The sequence below is a fragment of the Harpia harpyja genome, chromosome 7 (assembly GCF_026419915.1).
Source record: "Harpia harpyja isolate bHarHar1 chromosome 7, bHarHar1 primary haplotype, whole genome shotgun sequence".
Taxonomy (NCBI): Eukaryota; Metazoa; Chordata; class Aves; order Accipitriformes; family Accipitridae; genus Harpia; species Harpia harpyja.
The window spans coordinates 44,709,833-44,730,884 of NC_068946.1; the positions used below are offsets into that span (position 1 = coordinate 44,709,833).

The window sequence follows — 21,052 nt, forward strand, 5'->3', positions numbered from 1 at the left end:
AGTTTCTGTTCCACTCCACTCACTAGTTCCCGTGTAAAAGCTCAGTGCTACGGTCTTGGAGAAACAACCTCAGTAGAACCAACAGAAAATTCAAAGTGAGAAGAAAACTTCGGCACATGGTAATTCTGCTGAGAGCTAAGAAAGTAAAAGAAATTACCCCCTTTATAATATGGTCCCAACAGCTGACACATCCTAAAATCCTACATCTCTTCCTCCCCTCCCCTGAAATCTCAACTTTTCTATAGGGTAATCCTATCTTTTTACAGAGCTCTTATCCAGTAACTTGCCCATAATAATGCTAAGTTTTGTCTTTTAATCTACTGCAATTCCAAGACAATAACTTCCTATCCAGACTACATGGAGCGGCTACATGATACTCCAGTGTTCTTTGCTGTGGAGATTACAAAATTAAGTTTATACTAATGGCAGTCCAACACCGATTCAGGAGTAATACCATAACTTTAGCTTCTGGAACTGAAGATTCCTAAAATGTATTTTCAGGAAGTGACAGTTTCACTAAACAATCCTTGAAGTTGATTGAGAACTCTTGCTCATTTTTAATTGATGTTTGCATTGGGCTTAAATGAAAGGCCTCCACAGTCATTCAACAGGTAGAAGGAAAGAGTGCCTTCTTTTAAAGTCTGGGAGCTGAAACCTTTCTAAAATCAGAGAGTAACGATATGGCTAACACTAGGTTTGTGATACGCAGTATTCATAAAGGGGATTACAATCCAGAAAAAGAAGAATTTATTCCCATTGGAAAGCAATGAATAAAGTAATGCTGTGATGAAAACCATTATGGCCCGCTCAATGGCAGGAAATACTCATTTTCTGGTTAAAGAACAGATAACTTGTCAAGGAAAACATGCATTAGGTAGAATGAGCTTGTAAATCTACCCATTACAGAATGAGAGACTAACGTACTGAATTTGCTGTGCTAGCAAGCGGTGGCACGGGGGGTATTGCTCCTGCAAGATGCTGTTGCCACCCTTGTTGAAAAGACAATTAAGAGTCATCTCCTTCACAGGAACACCCTGGCCTCCTTTCCATGACAGCTGTGGGGCTGAAATGTGCCCTTGCCTTTTCCCCACAGAGACAGAGCGGCCTAGGGATAGAGCTGATTGCACAAGACCACTCAGTGAAAAAACAGCTTTAAACTTCACCTAACCCTGCTGTAGAGAGGTATATTCCTCACACTGCCAGGCTTTGCCTCACAACCAGCATATCCTGCTGTCTCTGTAGACTGCGCTCCTCATGTTTCTGCCCTCACCTCACAGAAGTACAAATGCAAGGGAGCAGACATCTGTCAACACAATCCTGCACCTTGAAACAAATTTAGCACCACTGGCAACCTGAAGAGCAAGTCCCATAAGCAGAAATAAATCAGACCACAATCTCAAGATGAAAAACTATCCGCAAATCAGGCCTGACAAGATCCACACTGTATTTTACTTACAAGCAAAGAGGAGGTACAAACCAACCCAAATTAGCATTGTGATCACTTCTTAAACTGCAGTCTCACCCCCTACAGAACTAACTGCAAATTCCTTGCACTTCTTGTCTTGCTTTCTGATCCGATCTTTAAAATGATGCATGGCGAAGGGAAGGTGGGAGGGGGTGCCTCTAAGCCACATCATGTGCTTTATGGAGACAAGCCAAGCAGCTACTTAGGCAACCATTAGGTCGGGAAACAATTGCTTCCATCATTCCCAACACGTGTGTCAACATAATTCCATGCTCTCTTTGTCATGCAAAAAGTCTTGGCAAAGTGACCGGATACACCCAGAAAGCAGGAGCAAACTAAGCTCATTATGTTAACCGGAGATCCCACAGCATCCTCCAGTGCCATAGAAGGAGACTTCCCATGTTTTGCAGTGTAGGAAAGGAAACTCGCTGCACTGAAAAGCACCCAAGCCAAGCCTGACTTCAGAAGTATATAAGGGAGATTCACAATTGGGTTTCATGGAAGAGGATCCCTCATCTGACAAGCACAAGAGGTAGTGTGATAACAGGCGCTGCAGAAGGTATGACACCTCGCATAACTACAGAGACTTCCCTCTCCTGTGTGCTCGCTGGAAGCTGTCCAGCCATGCTAATGTGGCTCTGCAAAGGGAAACTACTGCCAAATGAGAGTATCGGCTTCTCTAACTCTATTGTTGTCATTGGTAACTCTGGACTTTGTTTTTGTTTTAAAGGAAGATTCAATGCATTTTACAACCATTAAGCATCTTTTCTTCTCTGCAGCTATACTTGTAACTCTTACAGCAAACGGCTTGTGCACATCGGAATGGCTGGCAATACTACTCTAATGGCTTCTTTGTGTGGTCAGGTACAGGAGGAAGGCCCTTCAATCTGTCTGAAAAATGCCAAATACATCTTTGGTGCTCTAGCAACTGTAGAAGACGGTAAGTATCCCGAAGCATAAGTATTTATTTATTTAAAGAAAACCAGTTGGGGTTTTCACTAACAATTTTTGCTGCATCTTCCAATTCCAGATTCAGTGCAGTGGGAGGAAAGTCCTAATACTGCTGGATATTTGCAAGCCCTTTCAAACTTGAGCTGCTTTGGCCTCCATTCTGCCATGGGTAACATATGTTTTTCAACCCATTTTGCCTCTTGAATGCTTGCTAGTCCAATCTTGGTTTTACTAATGCATTCAGCAAAACACAGCTCCTCAGCATATGACATCTCCTCTAATGAAAGCCAAGGATTTCTATTGATTGTTGTGTTTAAGCCTGTATCAGTCACACTATATGCTTTGTTCCTTAAGATGCCGTATTTTTGGCAGATCCCATTACCACCCACTCAAGAATCAAGAGCAGAGAGCGCTGTCCAGATGGGTATGTGCAGAAGAGCCCTTCCCCCAGCATGATCACTGGAGTGGGAATAAGCATCTGGTTCTGACTTTGTCTTCTCCCTGCTCCATCACCCTGGGCAAATTTACACTATACAGCCTTCTGAAAATGTACATCAAATAAATATTACAGGACATTCATTAGCAAGTCAAATAAAACAAAAGAGTAAAAAGTGAACATACCTGAATAAGAGAAACGTTGTGTAGACTAAGTCTGAAGAGGTAGTTCCTGCATGAACAAGCAGAAAAATTACAAACTGTTAGGCTACCAAAGAAGGAAGGGAAAAGTTATAAAAGCAAGTTATAGTTCTTGGTCATTCATTTCTACAAACAACAAGCTTTCCTTGGACTCCACTCCACAGAATGCAAAAATAGTTATATGCCTCTTGCTCACCAGTGTCTTCGTGAACCTCGTAACAAAGTTCTGAGCAGGTCTGGAGTAAAATATTCCAGAACGCATAATGAAGAGCCACAATGAAATCCCAACAACACAGGGACTGTTTGCAAACCCTCAAAGGGCTTTAGTTGAAGTCCTGTATGGGCTGCACTGATGTTTTTCTCTGCATTCTGAGAAAACTGGGGTTGGACAGAAGCCAGCTGGAGCGAAGCTGACTCCTGTAGTATGCTCCCCTCCAAGCCCGTCCTTGTGAGTGCTCCCATTCAGGACTTCGTGGAAAAGGAAGAAAAGAGGACAGATACTTCTCAGCAGAATCTCTCTGCAGAGAAAAACAGAAGGGAAATCAAGGCAGTGACTGCAGATACTCCCAATCCTCCTGTCATTGTATCTCCACAGGCAAAGCAAGGGAATTCCTGACAGAAGTCACTGTAGCATGAGATACCGCACATCAGCTAAGCTCCTGTAACCCTCCTTCTGCATGTTCACATCCTGTCACAAATAGGAGGGAACACACATTTGCATGAACATCTATGGGTGAGGCTTAGTTAACAGGATTTATCTCACATTTTTGCGTGCTAAGACAATGCAGTTACCAGGAATCAGCCGACATATTAAGCCATAGGACTTGATTGTGTGCTTGAGGGTTTTGGCCATGTCTAACTTCATATTTCTGCACCCCATCTGTCAGGGAGTCTAAAGAGCTGTGATCTTTTTCCAACATCCCTGTCACCACAATCTCCCAGAGAAGACACATTTATATTATACCAGGTGAACTATGTTTTTGGAGGTGGCTCTATTTAAATAGTAGAAAATACAGCTTTGATGATATAGCTTCATCTGCTCTAGAAGTGCCAGTATACAGACATTCCCCTGCCTAGTAAAAATGCATGTTCCAGTCTTAGGTCAGTGAAGTCAGAGAAATCAGCAGAAAGCTCCTACCTATAGTGATGAAAAGGTCCTAAAGACTCTTCTGAAGAGCCCTGTTTAGGGTCTGTAGTCAGCAGCACACTCTGCCCAAGCAAAGCAAGTAATTCAAACTTCGACATATGAGAGATCCATATTGGGTCACAATGACCACTACAAGGCTTGAGCAATTTTTCCTTCTTCTGTTATCTCTCACTTGTATATCACCGAAGTCATAATCATAGAGTTGCCTGTATACTTTGTCCCAGTTCTATAAATAAACCAAAAGGTCTCAACTGCTGCTGACTGTCAATAAAGAAGGACGGGAACAAGGATGATGGGGGACTCTGGAAGTCAAACTCCTGGTACCAAATCTTCAATTGATGTAGCTCTGATTTGCACCACCCTATTCTATACTGGGACTGGTTACCCGGAGAAGAATGAGACCCATTAGCAATATTTGAACAAAATATATCAGTAATTATTATACCTCCTGTAAGTACGCAGAGAAGTACACACATACAAAAAATCTCCATCTTCTCTCCTGGTCCTATCACTGGAAATCCAGCAGTTCTTTTGTACAGTCTGAAACCCTATTCTGCCTCAAAGGGCTGCATTCTTTCCCAAGTAATTTGTTAACTCTTTAGCATCAGCTACAGACTTAAATATTATGTCCTGTGGGTGCATGCAGCAGACCAGAGGCACTAAGCTTACATACAGCTAAAATTTCAAAATGGAGATAAATTCTCGTCCAGTGACTGACCTGACAGCTCCCTTAGAAAAACACGTGCTACTCTCACCAAAATATTAATGCAACTCCAGGACATGAGATATCATGGAATAAGCCTTCTCCTGGAGAAGTTAAGCATGTCACTGGCCTCCAATCTTACAACACCCTAAGGAGAAAGTTCTCATAACTAGGGACTTGAAGTTGCTATCCTGTTGTTAAGCATGCTATTTAAATGCATTGATTTTGGAAGTCTTATAATGCAGATTTCAGCTCCTTGTTTTAGTCTTGTAAAAAGCTGGACAGTTTGACTGAGTAATAAATTTTAATATTAGGGTTTTTTCCCTGATAGCACTGCAGAGCAAATTCAACCAAAATATCTTTAATGGAAGAGACGTATCTAAAGGACACAATTTTCATTGCACTCAGCCAAAACAGCTGCAGACAGGAATAGTGTCCATTTAAATAAAGCCCATCTCTGTCCTCTCAGTGACTGCTGTGTAGCACCTGGACAAAGCATTAGTGGTGAGATCACTCGGGTGGCTGAGACCTAAACCAGGCAGGAACATAGTACTAATGTGAATAGCACAATGATCTTCCAAAGGCTTCATACTAACCCCAGCTCTCAAAGCCTGGCCTTGTGGCTTTCTTACAAGAGGGAGGGTTTCCCTACATTTTTCATCACTTGCCTCACCTGGTGTCTGCACAGCCACTGGCAGTTTCTTTTTGTTCGTTTGATCCTTCTCACATCTCATCAGCAGTAATATGAACACCGACCGGTAGGTAGACCAGGCTATCAATCAGAGACAACTCCAGACTGCAGTTGACCTGCCCAGCTAGAACTGACTAATTCTTAATTAATAACATGCTCTTTTAACCATACTTGTTCTGTAAAGCTATACCAGGATTAAAAAGCCAAGGAGAAAGATCTGCTGAATAAGACAGTGCCATTTTTATGAATTGCATTTTAACTGCAATTTCAGTCCAAGAATGAGCAAGGTCTCTGAATGACAGGCATGGTTTATTGTACCAAGAATTGCCCCATTTGTGTCCTTTTTTCTGCTTGTGTTTGAAGTTATGTCTGTTTAATACCTTGCTGAACTATAATTTAAAGCAGCTGAAAGAGTAGGATTAAGAAATACATGAGAACACTGAGATCTCTGCATGAATGGATGAGCTGCCGCCTTGGTCTTTTTTTTCCTTTTTTTTTCTCCCATTTTGTCTTCTAGGTGAACATTGGTTAATTCCTTTCTCTGTTAAATTAAACCCATCTGGACTAGGCCAGAAGAGTGATTGCCTGGTGCAACCAGCTATTCTAATAACCTCCTTCTCCTGTATAAAAAGCTAGTGCACAAACTTGGAGGGATAGGACAACCTTCTTACCTTCTGTCCTAAAAGGTCATGCAACTTCACTCTGTGTTATTAAAACATGAGCTTTGTTTCATCCCAGAGTTGGCTGCATTTCAGCCATCTCCAGAGCAAGTGACTACACCCCTCTAAGTACTCTGGGACAAATGATATTATACACATTAAAAGGTGCCTCAAACTGCTAATTATTATTACTACTAACCTGATTATTTGTAAACATCAGAGCATTTCTGAAAACGCCCATTTTAAACAGTAATACCCTGAAGTCTCAGCCACGACTGTGGTTTTGTTGTGTTAAGACACAGAGGGGGTTTATGATGGTTCCTCTGGAGACTGATTCACAGCAGATGCCTATTTAAACAACCTGAGGGTGGATTCTCTGTCACCTCTGATTGCAGGAGGATATTATCCCTCAGCTCAGATATATGAAGTTAGCTGCTGTAAAGACCCTCCTGCTCCATACAACCTAGTCTTGAAGAATTTACTATCTAAATATATACAGAAGACTGAAAAAGAAACACCATTCTCATTTAAATTTAAAGCATAGATTGAGCAACTTAGCCAACATCACAGAGCATATCTGCAGTACAACCATGAGCTGATCTCCTGGTCCATTAGTCTGTGCCCTGGTTAGGAGAATAAATTGCCCTCAAGGTTGGGGCCCAGCATGTAAACCTGTGCTGAAGTGCCATTTACACTCATGGAAATTGGGTAGATGTTGAATTACTTTCCTGAACTGAGCCCTCTATACTAGTCTGCGTATGAACAGAGCCAAGCTGCAGTATAAATCCTGTCAATGAAAGTATTTGTTAATTGGCTTCATAATTTGTATTTGGCTGCCTCGTAAAATGATTAAGTGCTCACTGTGCCTGGTACCACAAAGCATACGTACCAGAAGAGCAAGAGAGCAGCTGAGATGTGTTTCAAGAAAGGGTGGAAGAATATATCCACTTAAATCTACTTGCTGTGACATTCCCAAGTTAAAGCTGCTTATTAAGTGTTTATTTCACATAGCCAAGCACACCTTGGATGAACTTTGTAACATGATGCCCATGCACTTGTTCACACATTGCCTGGCCTTGAAACAATTTACAGTGAAGGCAAAGTACTTCCTCTAGGATGCCACTGAGCAACAGAGCTACAAGACAAATTAAGCCTTTCCAATGGGAAGCCACATAACAAGAATGCTTGAATAATAGCAGAGACCCTTCCTCTTAGGAGTTCTGAAGTTATAAGGGTTGCAATATGCTTCAGACACTCATTCAGGCCTCTTCTTCAGTGCTTCTTTTCAGGCAGTACATCTGTCAGCACTGTGCTGGCTGATTAAAAGGTGCTTCCTTCTAATTAAAAAAGAGCACGCTTTTCAGTTCTGCTGTGGTAGATCAGGAGGAACATCTCTGCAGTCGATGGACTGAACAGGTGTAAATGAAAGGCTATTCTAGCTTCAGATTCTTTTTTCTATTTAAATGAGAGAGGTTTGTTCACATTTCCCAACTCTGTCCCCCTCCACACACACTAGGCAGGTAAGATAATCTCTCCGTGCTTCAGAACAACCCCTGCTAGCAACTTGGGAGCCATGAGATCCCTAGTGCTGACCATGACCAGAACCTCTCAGGACTTTGACACACACACACAGACCAACAATATGCTGCCTTATCTCAGCTGGTCTGTATCACTACAAGACAAGTACAACTGCTCGCATGTTGCTACTTGCCTGCACCTTAGAGTAGACATGAGAAGCTCACCCTGCCCTCATTACAGGGCAGGCTATCTCAAGCCCCCTCTCTTTGTACTCAGACAATTACCCTGCAAGTAGAAACAAAGCCAAAAGAAGCTGATAATAATGTTTGATCATGCAAAAAAAGATACATTTAGGGAAAGCTGAAGAGAACTGAGTGAAGAGTTGTTCTCCCTTTGGGGGGCTTTTATTGCACTGAAACAGGCATCCAACACAGCCCAGGTGAGGTACTGGAGTCTCAAGTAGGCTCGTGGGGCTCTGGGAAGGCATTCCCCATGCGAATAGAAGAATAGAATAGAATAGAATAGAATAGAATAGAATAGAATAGAATAGAATATTTCCATTGGAAGGGACCTATGATGATCATCTAGTCCAACTGCCTGAACAATTCAAAGCTGACCAAAAGTTAAAGCATGTTATTAAGGACATCATTGTCCAAATGCCTCTTAAAAGACTGACAGGCTCGGGGCATCGACCACCTCTCTAAGAAGCCTGTTCCAGTGTTTGACCACCCTGTCAGTAAATAAATGTTTCCTAACGGCCAGTCTACACCTCCCCTGGCACAGCTTTGAACCATTCCCATATGTCCTATCACTGGACACCAGGGAGAAGAGACCAGCACCTCCCTCTCTGCTTCACCTCTTCAGGGGGGGATTGTGGGCAATCAGGAGCCAGGTCTGCAAGAGGGACTCACAACTGTCACAACTTAGATAATAAGAAAAATAATTAACAGAACAGGGTCCTTTAGGCGATACAAAAGAAGACACAGAATTATGCACGTGACAAACCTAATGCTCCCTTCTGGCACTCCTGGAAGCCACGCGCTGGGGCTGAGCCTCGGGCTAGAAGCCAGCAAGTCCTGTCAGCTCTTCCTATCTTTGCTCCTGGCAGCCTTAGATATACTGTGTACTTCCACAGTACATGACAAACACAGCTTAGTCATGCTTCAGGACTCCCTGGGAGCTGGTTAGTATCATTCCCCCCTTATACTAATGGAGAAAATGAGCCAGAGAAAGGTTAAATGACCTTCTCCAAAGCAAACAGCAGGTCAGTGACGGAACTGAGATCAGACCCCAGGGCTCTTGGCTACTAAATCTCATGCTAGATTAACGCACAGTGCCTCTGTGCAGGTCCAGCTGTGGCTGAACTTTTCAGATGGTTATCCACATTTCTGAACTAGCCAACCATCCCAAGAAACCTAGCTCCTGAAGGATGATTCTGGCCTTTGCTCGCAGAAGGAGTTAATTATATGCCTGCTCCAGAGTGTGATGTGATGATCTGTTTGCAAATGCTACTCCAGTGATTCATTTGAAGGGCCTGGCATACACATGCTGGAGAAAAGGTGGAGACCTACCATCTCCCTTACAAGCTGGATCCTTATTCACCAGTAATTTTGTTTCTATTGAAGAAAAACTTGCCCTCTACATCATTCTTCCTTAAAAATCAATAGATGTTCAAAAGAGAACCATACTAAATGGCATACAGTAATATGATGCAGTTGCTGTATGAGCAATTGCTTTTCCTAAAGCAACATATCTCAATGATAAATCCAGCCAGAGCTAGAGGAGCATCCTCTTAGAAGAGGCTCCTTATGCAGGCAGCATATCATTCTGACTAAGCAGCTTCCAAATTAAGCCAGGGTTCCAGCTACTGTTTCTGGGTTGCCACTGAGGCCCATTTAGTACTTCTCACTGGAGACAAGGTTGAAAATCAAATCCTCTATATTCCAGTCAATGGAGGATAACTACCATCAGCTTTAACAGCGCAGGGCACAAGGCACAGACCTGCTCAGGCTCGATGCTGTATACTCAGCGCCAGTTCTAGGAAGAGTCAAAAGAGGCAGATGCTTATAGCTGCAGAGCACGCGGGACAACAGCAAAGCTCTGGCACCCTTGGACTATACCAATATTCAGAAATCTAGGCAGATGGCTGCTGCTGTGGGAGGGAGAAGCAGGAAGGGGATCAGCCCTTGGATCGACAGCCGTGTCCCCTCTTCCATCGGCTCACAAGGGGAGCAGCAAGCTGGCTCTGGTGTCTCTGGCCCTTCTCTTTTCCCAAGGCAGGAGAGGCAAAGCCTCACTCCAATGTGATCCCACCTCCTTGGGGGTGACAGTGTTTGCTATGCTCCTGAGACACCTTGAACCAGCTGTTTTCTGGAGTGTAGCCATATGTACACGCTTCAGAGAACGGGGAACGGGATTTTTTTGTAATATTGTTTGAACATTTCCCATATTTTTTTTGTTACATTTCCCTCCCTCTGTTTCACTAGATGAGTTTCTTCAAAACCTCAGAGATGGAAACTGAGCCAAATTTTCAAAACTCATGTGTGGGTTTGTTCCTATTTTCCTGGAAGAGTGAGTCCATCTCTCAGACCATCATGTATTATCCCACATGCCACCTCAAGTCTCTCTTGACATGCAGCTGACAGCTCTTCTCTCCCCCTCTCATCTAGTTGGCAGAGTCACAGAGCACTTACAGCACCTTGATATGGCCCCAAGCTGCATGGGGACCTTTGATCTCCTATTTGCCCATCACTTTTAGTTGTGCTTTCAGTAAGTCATACTGTAAAATTCCTCTTCTTCTGATGCACTGATTATTGTTCAAATATTCCCTGCCAGCCCCCCTACCTGCCTACTTAGGCTGATAAACGTGCTCAGTTCTGTCAGGCTTTCCTCAAACTCTGGATGAGTTCAACATGACTCGTATGCAAATACTGATAGAGTTGGCTGGTGAGCTTAAGTTATTGCCAACCCATCTCTTCTCTTTGCTGTGGTTTTTATACCTTTGCAGTGGCACAGAACAGTAGGCTTAGCACCTAAACATCTGGATATAAAGTGATATGCAAGTCACTGTGGTAAGCCCTGCCATATAAAACTGACATATCACCAACTTACCCAGAGCAAGAGAGAGCATTTTTCAGTAATGCCAAAGGAAACAGCTCTGCAGGCCCATCCTGTGACGCTGTGAAACACATTAGGTCCAAGCCTCCAAGGCTTTTGCCAAAATATCCTGACCTTGTGTTTGCTCGCACCCCACTCTCTGAAATACAGTCTTCAAACTTAATTATTCTCAGTGTGTTACTAAAGGAAGTGAGCCTCTCATGGGTGGCTGCTTTTGTGATGGGGTATCACCAATTTTCATTTTATCTGGAATATGAAATTTTTCCAGTCAGGCCTGCAATTCACTGTGTAAGGATGCTTCCTATCAGCCTGCGTTGTGCCAGGATTGCCTTTCACGCAGCGCTGGCTGCGCATGCACTGGCCATGACTCAGCCGAAAGCCTGGTTCCTCTGATGATGAGCAAAAGCACATGGACTACCACACCTATGAGGTCATTTGCAGAGAGGAAGATGGTATTGCCTCGCAGGCGATTCGAAGGACCAACTGTTTTCTTTGCCAACAAAGATGACAGACCAGAGACTGCCACTGCCTCGCTCTCTTCTCCATGTACAACATCTGGGGCAAAGCTGCTCTTTGCTCCTACAGCTGCGGCTCCTTCTGTGCATTGGTCTGGCCCAGCAACCTGACAGTGCTGCAGCATAGCATTTTATTTGATTTATTTATTCTGAATTAATTAAAATTCATGTTCTGTGCTCGAGAAAATGCACACATTTTAACTAAGAAAAAATTACACTTTGAACAAAATTTGGGCCAGGCTCCAAAGTTCCCAGAATCCCATAATTACAAAAATTGTCCTTCCATCCTTTCCTGTCCACACCTCTTCCCCTCCTCCCCAAGGGCTATAAGCCAGGGACAGCACAGGTTTGGGGTATGGCAAATTCAAACTCCTTGCAGACCAGCAGAGGAAAGCAAACTCTATAGGTAAGAACCAAACACCCCAGTGCGGCTTCACCCCTTCACACCCCACAAGGGCTGAGCTGACCTCACCTGGCACAGTATCAGAGAGGAAAATCTCCTTCTGAACTACCCCAGGCTCAACCAGAGAGGTTAAAACCTGCACTTTAAATCACACTTTTGTTCCCTGTGAAAAGAAGCTGTGCACCCCCCATTACAGATTTAACTAGCTGCAATGTCTAATCACAGGTTTCTCACCTTCATCATATTCTTTACCATACAGGTCAGGCAGCTTCTTTAAAAAACATCAGTGGTCCTTTGAAAGTTTCTGTTAATTTCAGAGACTGATTCTCCCATTTTTTTCACACATCACCATGTTATCTGTCCCCCCTCCAGCCCTTGATGCAAGGATGCAACTTTAATTAGAGCATTCTTTTGTCTGATAGGAAAAATCACAGTGAGAAAGGATGGTATTTGTTTTTCTAGGCTTCTCTGCAGCAGCGCTTTTAGCTACCCTCCTACGATCTGGATATAATCAAAAACATTATCATGCTCTTTGCTTGCTCACGTCCTCATTAATACCTCAACTGGCAAGGTAATTTCTCAGCCAAACGTGACTTAGTAGGGGGTAAAGCTGGCATAAGACAGTGCGATACCAATGCAAGCCATCAGAAATGGCAGTAACTCAGCTCAGTCAATTTGTCTCAGAGAAGTAGAGTCAAATCATGTAGTCAGGGACAAATGGCATGTCTTTCCTGGCTGATAACAGGACAAGCCTGTGGACTATTTAACCTTTGGCTACGCCCATGTGGTCGTGGCCAATGTTAACTTGTTTGCATGTTAGTCTCTCCATGCTGTATGAGAGACAACTTTTTCAGCCATGCTGAAGCCCCACTGTCCCAGTGTTAGCATATGGGACTCAGAGACTTTCATGAGCATTTTGAAGACTTACATCTTCTTTGGAGATGCAAGGCTGAGGGCAAGTGATTAAACTACCAGGTGGAAATACAACAGTAAAGGGTCCAAATCTCACCTCTGCCACATGTTTTCTGTGAGTCCATAGAACAGCTTTGACTATGTCCACATTACCCAAGTGCAGAGACCTCTGAGGTTGTGCAGACTTTGACTGGAACCTTCAGAAAGCGTAGTCTCGCTGCAGGAGTAGCTGTCTTAGGTGCAGCACTGCACTACCTTTCAGATCTACTATAAACTCACATGTCTCAGCATCACAGGGCAGGCTGGCTCTCTTCATCCCTCTGGGCCTTGGATTCCCATCTACAGTGTGAAATTACTAGTACTTTCCTGCCTCACAGAAGCCCTGTGGCGAGGGGCCCTGATCATTTGGCAACAGAAAGTACTCTGACAGAGTTTAGACCCAAAGCTGATATTCTGAATCTGTGGATCAACTCTGACCTGACTTCTGCCACTGAATTTCCTGGTTTGCCAAATGCTTTTTGCCCAGGCAACATAATCTGCAGAGACTTACTCTCTTCAGGGTTCAGTGGCAGTCCAGATCTGGACAGGATTGAAGGTGCCCAAGGGTAAGAGTGATATTTTCCAAGCAGCACAGGTTTTGAGAGTTTTACTGCAGTGCTCTGGAGCTTTCAGCCAAGCAGGCAGGAAAGAGCCTATGTTCAGCCAGAAATCTGCATGAAACCTGGTGTCTGACAGACTAATCTATCATACACAGGAGACTTTCAATAAACTCAAGGTGTCAAACCTGCTGGTTGAGGGTCCTGGAGTATAATTACAATTTGCCATATTTCTGCAAGCTGCAACTTGAAGCAACTCTTTTGGGACATCAGTCACTCCATTCAGTCTTCAGCTCCTAAACTTGCATGATCCAGAGCTGTTTTAATGCTTATACAGCCAGGAGCAATAATAGCCAAGAAGGGGTGCACCCAGGCTGCTGTGCTCCCCCTAAAACAACCCTTGAAAGTTCATAGAGCACCTTCCCTGTTCCCCAAACTAACCATATCTCCTTTCTTGCATCTATCTATTTGGCATTAACAGGCACATTCAGTTCAGCTCTAAATCAAGTATGAAAATTACACCCATCAAAGTGTCCAGACTTGCATCACCAGCAGCTTAGTAGCTTTACATTTATTGCAGAGAAGTCTGGCAGACCAGAATGACGTGCACTTTACTTGCCAGTTTTGAGTCCCTTGATGCAACCTTTGCTCACTACCCTCTACCTCTGGGCTCTTCCTGGTAATGACTATTTGTGGCAAGGGCTCCTGAGCTGCAGCTCCCTGTCCGACAGCCATGAGAGACGATCCTTTCCCATCTCCTGATGGAGCTGATGGCCCTCTTGGCTGGCAGAACTATGAGGACTTCTGCTCATGACACTTTCTGGCTGGTTTTCTACAGTAACACCTCCACTCGCTGCAAATGGCCAACCCTCGTAGCCATGCCTCTCACATCCGCAGCCCCAGCAGGCTACTGCCCCGAGCTGACACCCCCGCAGTTTCCTTCTGGGAAAAGTCAAATGTTTCCCTTAGGGCTTCCCAGCCACTCTCTGTGCAGCCATTTGTTTGGGTAACATCCTCCTGTTGTCCAAGCTGTTTCCCTTCAGCTTGCTGCCGTGCCAGATTATCATACGGTGTCTCAACCATCCTCCTTTAAACTTTTTATGTTCTCCTCGCCAGGGAGCTCTTGTGAAACATGCTTTTTGGCTTGACTCCAAGCAGGGTCTTTCATATCATCATTTCTTTGCCGGCTCCTGTCTCTGCCCAGCCAGTAATGAGATAGTCCCAAGGAGTAAGGCTCCTCGAGGAGGTGGGATGTCACAGCTACACTATGTACCTCCTCCACAAAACCAACACTCCCCGGGGACTGGGCACCCTGCCTACAGCACAGGTGAGAGAGCAGAGCACAGCTTCTCCAACATACAGATGAAATCACTGCCGTGGGGATGGGAGAAGGCCAGCATGTCTCTGCTACAGACAGGGAAGGGAAGGAGGGAGGAGTAGGGGCAAAGGAAGAACGTTGGAGAGTCGAACTGGCTTCCTCCTGCCCCACCACTATCACCTCTGGCATCCCCATCACAGCACGGGCACACTGGCATAGGCAAAGGGTCTGCAGCTGTCTGGCTGCCAGGCAGGCTGCTGCTCTCCATGGCTACTGACTCTGTCTAGATCTGACCCTGAGCTACAGCAAGCAGATACCATCAATTCAAACAGTTTCATCTTTTAAGTCTCCACTTTTTAACACAGGTCTCTTTTGCTTGCCCATCGAGTTAGGAAATTCAGCTTATCTCCTTTGTTAAACCATTTATTATACAGCAGCTCATTCAAGCTGTTCTTCCCAGTCCATTCACCAGCTGTATTACTGACAAAAGAGCAGTGTCCCAGTCTCCTAGCCTTTGTTCTGGTACCAGAATAATCTCCTCTGTGGCTCTTCTGCCATGGCAGCATATATACAACTTGTGGCTATAATTCAAAACTATAGCTCATTATGTGACACTAATCTGCAAGAAACTGCCACCCATTTCCTCACCATTACTCTTTAATTTCAGATGTTTAGGTAGAGCAAATAGACCCTCAGCTAATAAAAGCAAACTGCTCGCTAGGAATGCTGTATAGCAGAGTTAAATCTGAAATCTAATAATGGGAAAGAGATTGAAAGTAAAGACAATAAGCATTCCAGATCGTGCTGTTAGAGGGGGATGGAAGTTTCTACATAGTCAAGGCTGCAATCAGTTTCCATTTCAGCTCCTTTATTGGCTTTGACTTGGAAGTTTTCTCAGGTCTGAAAAATTCAAGGCTTATTCTTGATGAAAAGAAGAAAGTGTTTTGCAAAAAGGCAGGACAATTGGACAAAAATGGCATTGCTGATAGCTAGCACAGAAAAAGCAGGATTCAAGTTCCCAAAAATCATCAGTTTTTTAATGCATGGGGGGATTTATGCGTCTTGGTTTTTGAGCTGTTCAGATCATATTTTCAAGGTTTTTTTCTCAGTAATAATGAGGTCTAGAAAATTGTTTTTCCTCCCATTAAAATAAGCTCAAATAGTAATCACATGTGCTCAAGAGCTGAAAAAAGCAGCAAATATTTCAAAACAATCACTCATTCACAGAAGAAAAACAGTACATTAAAACACTAACACTACATTTAAAACAAAAACAAAACATGCAAACTACGAGTCAAAATGAAGGTTATGAATTTTTGAAATGTGTGTTTTTATACTTAATGAAATGTGGCTTATAATATGCGTAGTGTGAGATTTACAATGTTCTAAACTATTCATATCCTTACTTGCAAGTGTTTGGATTTTACAAATGATGTGACAAGTAAATACGTTGCTTAGAAACCATGGTGGGCTTTTGAAACTAATTCTTTTGTTTCTGGGATTTTTACTTGGCAGGTGTTTGGTGCAGTGGAGTTATCAAGCTCCTCTGGTTTGCACTCAGACAGCACCAGTCACTTGGGGAGGGCTCTCAGATAAGGATAAAGCTTAAAAATCTGAGGCTCGTGTTATTCCAGCTCCCTGTCTGCATGGCATGCCCTCAATACCTCTTACAGTTTCAGTCACGCTGTGTCCAATTCCTGAAACCAAAAACCCTCGTGAGCCCCAGGATCTTCTTTTCTTCTAGGAAGCATTTTCTGTGAAGCTTTGAAACACAGGATGAACTAAGCCAAAGAGATGCTGTGGTGAGGTCATACTGCTTTTAAATAGACAGAAAGAACTAGTCTGAAATAATTTATAACGCTATCATCTAAGAGAATGATATTAACCAGGAAATTGAGAAGTGGGAGTACTTATAAACTCCACCCTGATCCCAAACTCCTTCCACAACCCCAGAATAGCTGGCGTTACTACTAATATGATCTACAGTAGCACATTTAAACATGGTTAACATTTAAATTTAGGTTTCATAAATTACACCCTGTAGAGATGGATAGAGACAGCTCCTATCTCTTTGAGGTATTGTTTCATTTGCAAATTCAAGCAGATGGTGCACGAGCAACTAATGACTCAAAAAATCACCCCTAAAAATAGTCCAGAACAAGGTGTGGATTTATCAGGGAAGGAGGGAGCAGAAAAAGCTTTACTTCCCCTTCCCATTTCTCTGGCACAGCTCCAGGAGCTCAGCGCACCCAGAGCTGTGCAGCACCGAGGACCCCATCCACACCCCCATATTCAGGCACCTCTCCCTGTCACCTCCCACAGGGTGGAAATGAGATGGTGAAGAGGGAAAGGGCTCGGCACTCCCCACTTTCCACACACCAAGCCTGTATCCAACCCGAAAAAACCACCCTGGGAAATGATGTCTCCATTAACTCTATCAAGAATTGCTCAGCAGAGCCGTGTGGCACCGTCGAAACTTGGAGTCTCCCAGTCAGGTGGGTAGTGCTTCATAAAAACTGACTTTTCCAAGGAAATTCTATAAATACTTGTTACTGCTTCCTCGTGAAGCAATACACTGCAATATATTGTACTTCCAGCAGGAAGCCAAATTTGCTGTCATTCCCCTGTTTATAATGATACTGTAGCCTTGTGTCTAACCACGCTCGTACAAACTCTTGTGGAGACAGAGACTCCCTCCAGGACATGTCGCTGGGGTTTGAGCAGGGGTGAAGCATGTCAGCGTTAGCAGCGTCTGCGCAGGGGGAAACCTGCTGTGCAGCCGAATTATGTAAACCATAAATTCCTCAGAGCGACGTGCCTGTGTTTGTGCAATGCCTGGCAGAAGGCACTGTTCACAGCTGTCCCCAAAGCAATGCCGTTCTGAAGTAATAAATATTAATAATTGCTAGTTAAAGATTCCAGCACAGGTAAAGCTGCGGCTTGAAAAGTAAAATGTTTCTGTATGAAAAGCAGGAGGGCCTCTGGCAATTTGAACAGCTACAGGAAGGTAAGTGTTATTATTTACTGCACAAATACACACAGAAAATGTATATTAAATCACACTTCAGTTGCCTCTGTGAAGCAAGAAACTCTCCCTCTGCAACACATCTTGCTCTTTTCTCTTGTTCGTATCGTGAGTTCTTCCAGCTCTGCTCCTCACCTCCTGTCCTCTAATGCTGAATAACCTGGGAAGAAAGCAGTCTCTTCCTCCATTTTCATTAGTAGCAGAGACTGCTACCACAATGTTATCTGATTCTAAATGTTATACTTAAACTGATTTGTTAGGCCATGCTTAGTCTTTTCTTTTTGGGTTGTCTTATCTGTTTATTATGCAACAAAAAATAGTTGCTGTTGGGGCTCATGATTCAACCACTCCTGACGTATATTATTTCACTGAACCATAGTTCTTCTCCCTGTTACAAATGCAGCTCTAAATTTGTTAGAGCTTGCCTATGCTCATCTTGTGTGTTTCCAACCTACTCTTATGGCATCCTAAATAAAAATAATGTTTGAAAATAAAGGAAAATATACACTGATTATATACAATGGGCCAAAACAAGACAGTTGCACCAAAATGCATAGGCGAGGATCTGGCTCCATCAGCAAGATGAAGCAAAGAGGTTATGGAGTGAATTCTAAAAGAGAAGAAAGCAATCATTTACACTGCCATTATGACTTATACAAAGGTGTGTAGATGAACTTGGTACAGAGGGAAAGTCTGGCCATGCAAATAAACCATAAACTCAAATTCTGTGCTGGCAGGGGGATGGTGCAAAATGATTTACTATAACTCTTCTAACATTCACGATGCCGAGGGAGATGCCAGCATTCTGCTTCATTAACTAGTCATTTTGATTGCATTTAAAAAAAAAAAAATTTCTAGTAATTTTCTCTTTGCAATTATACTAGGAATCTAAATACCTCTACATAAATTATAGCTTTCTTTTTGAGGTGGAGAATGGCCACATAAGCTGGAAACACGCTCTCTTCTGAAGCCAGAACCTGAAGGGAAAGAGCTTGAGCAGCAACCCTGGGCTAATTAAAAGATTATCTTTACCTTGCTCCCACAATGAGCTGGTTCCTGTTGGCATCCAGTGCAAGCTGAGAAAAGTCATGCACACCTGGATAGGTGAAATTCGACACCCAGGGCTTCAGATCTGCAACGAAAACGAGAAAGCAGAAAAGAATAAAGCTGCTCTAGAAGCAGTGAGTTTACCCGGACATCCACTAATGGATTTCCTACTGAGTTATCTGTCAGGAGAAGGCTAATTAATAATCTATTTAAAGGGTTTCTATTTATTCTGATTCTCCACAGAACGTGCAAAAAACCGCACATAAACGCAGGGCTGTCTCAGCAGTTATTTTCACATCCAAGATGGAGTGCCAGCATTGGTTTCAGAGACAACAGCAGCTCAATTTTACTTCTGTTAAAACTGGGGAACCATCTTCAGCGCCAGGGTTAAGTGGTGTATAGGGACTAGGTTGCCTGCCATAGTACCTCCATAGCTTTGCCTTCTGTGCTAAGCAAAGGGAAACTGCTGCCCTCCAGAAAGAGAAGATGGGGTCAACTGATTGAAAACCAAGTTAGAGTAGAAGTGATCTGCACTGAAGACCTGGCTGCTCCAATGACAGGTTTTACCTTCTCTTTCAGGGTTCTCTTCTAGGTTTCACTTTACCTAACATCTGGGATCCCTACCAGTTAAATCCTCCTTAATTTAGATTGGGGGTGGGAGTCATCACAGCATCTTTGTGGCTGTGAGATTGCATAAGCTTGAGACTGGCTCTATCAACTAGCTTGGATTTGTCAATCTAGGCAATTGTCCAAACTGCAATCACACAGGTTAAATGCAAAGCAATTGATTTGGCTGCACTATGCTCATGGAGACAAAGCTCTTCCAGAAGCTGCAACTATTAACACAACATCAATTGAGAGATCTAGGGCAGATAGTCCTGATGTAATAAAAAATACACCTGTTTAAAGAAAAAGCTGAATTACTATTTTTAGGGTACTCTCAGGCATGATACTAGGGCATTGCCAGAATTCCAGCTTTCAATACAGTTACCAACTTTGACCTTGTGTGTATCATGGATCACAAAATTTCAGCCTCTCACCTTACACCTTTACTGCACGAAATAACTGGGGATAGCTTAATACGTATCTTTCAGAAAGTCATCCAGCTTTGCTGTGAGGACTTCTCTTACGAATTTATTCCAACTGTTAACTACTCTGGCTGTTAAATACATGGAGAATACCAAATATCTGAGGGAGCAAGGCACAAATGAGACCAAATCAGTATATCTGTAATCCCTCTGTGACCTGTTGACAAGTAACCCTGGCTCATTCAAGGACTGCATGTTGAAGATCCAAGAGGCTCAACGTGAAAGGTAATACCTTCTGGCCTCATGCCAACAGGTTAGCAATACACAGGCCAATGACCTAATGAGTCATAACAATAATGATGTGGTTCAGACCAGTTCAAAAGAGCTCTGAAAAAACGTGCTTCATTGTCATATTATACCCCCAATGATAAATTGAGAAATCTCACTGAAGGCAGTCAGGTTTGAATGTTTTGTTGTAGGCATTAGTTCCCCTTTCCACAGGGGTGAGATGACAATGCTGATGAGGAATCTCATTAAGGCCTTTGGTGTCTTGGCATTCTTTGTAGGATTACAGATGCGCAACAGCTTAAAACCTTTGACGTAGGGATAGTTGTTGAGCAATTTCAAGTCCCTTCTCCCTCCAGGGATGGATGAAACCTAATCAAGCCCTTCAGTTATCAAAACCTTAAGAAAACACATATAAAAGTCCCTATACTCCACTTGTCCTGCCTCACTTCCCAAAGCAGAATCTTGTCATGGAGCTTCTGCCTCTGCCCTGACCACCACCATGTTTCGTAACAGCTCCTAAGCCCCCTCACTATGGAGCTGGACACCATCAGGCCTGGTCCCATGCCCCGCCTAACCGGACACTGCCAGGGGCTCTCCGACAATGAGACCTCCATGCTCACAATCTAAAAACCCAGTCGCCAGGAGCTGGAGGTTTCCAGCCCTTCTCAGCATTCCTGTCGCACTGCACACAACACGTGTACCTCCTCTGCTCTTCAATGAAAAGGCATGAGTTAAGGAATAACTCAGCCCGTCTAACCTTCAAGCATCTCCACCTCCTACACTCCTCTGGGACCCTTAATGATGTACTAGCACCAGGGAGGCAACGCAGTTTCACCTCCGGCATTCTCCTAACTAATGGGGCTCTGTCTTCTTTTCCTGTAGCTCTTTAGCTGCAGAGACGTTTCTGAGCCAAGCAGCAGAACCAGCAACAATAACACCTTTCAGGCAGGTTAGCTGGCTGACATGTGCTGCAGATCTCCTGGCATTTCTGTTGGCTGACGGGGGTGGGATTAGGGGATTGCTATATAATGAT

General features: G+C 43.6%; 1 protein-coding gene across 3 annotated transcripts in view; it reads right to left on the minus strand.

The window, feature by feature from the left end:
* SEMA5B (semaphorin 5B) overlaps positions 1–21,052 on the minus strand; it is a 283,502-nt gene that overhangs the window by 106,489 nt on the left and 155,961 nt on the right. For all 3 annotated transcript variants that reach the window (XM_052792870.1, XM_052792869.1, XM_052792871.1), the window contains 2 exons: positions 18,689–18,788; positions 3,038–3,083 (listed from right to left, as the gene is read on the minus strand). In XM_052792870.1, coding sequence (XP_052648830.1) covers positions 3,038–3,083; positions 18,689–18,788 — 146 coding nt within the window. The remainder of the gene's footprint in view (positions 1–3,037; positions 3,084–18,688; positions 18,789–21,052) is intronic.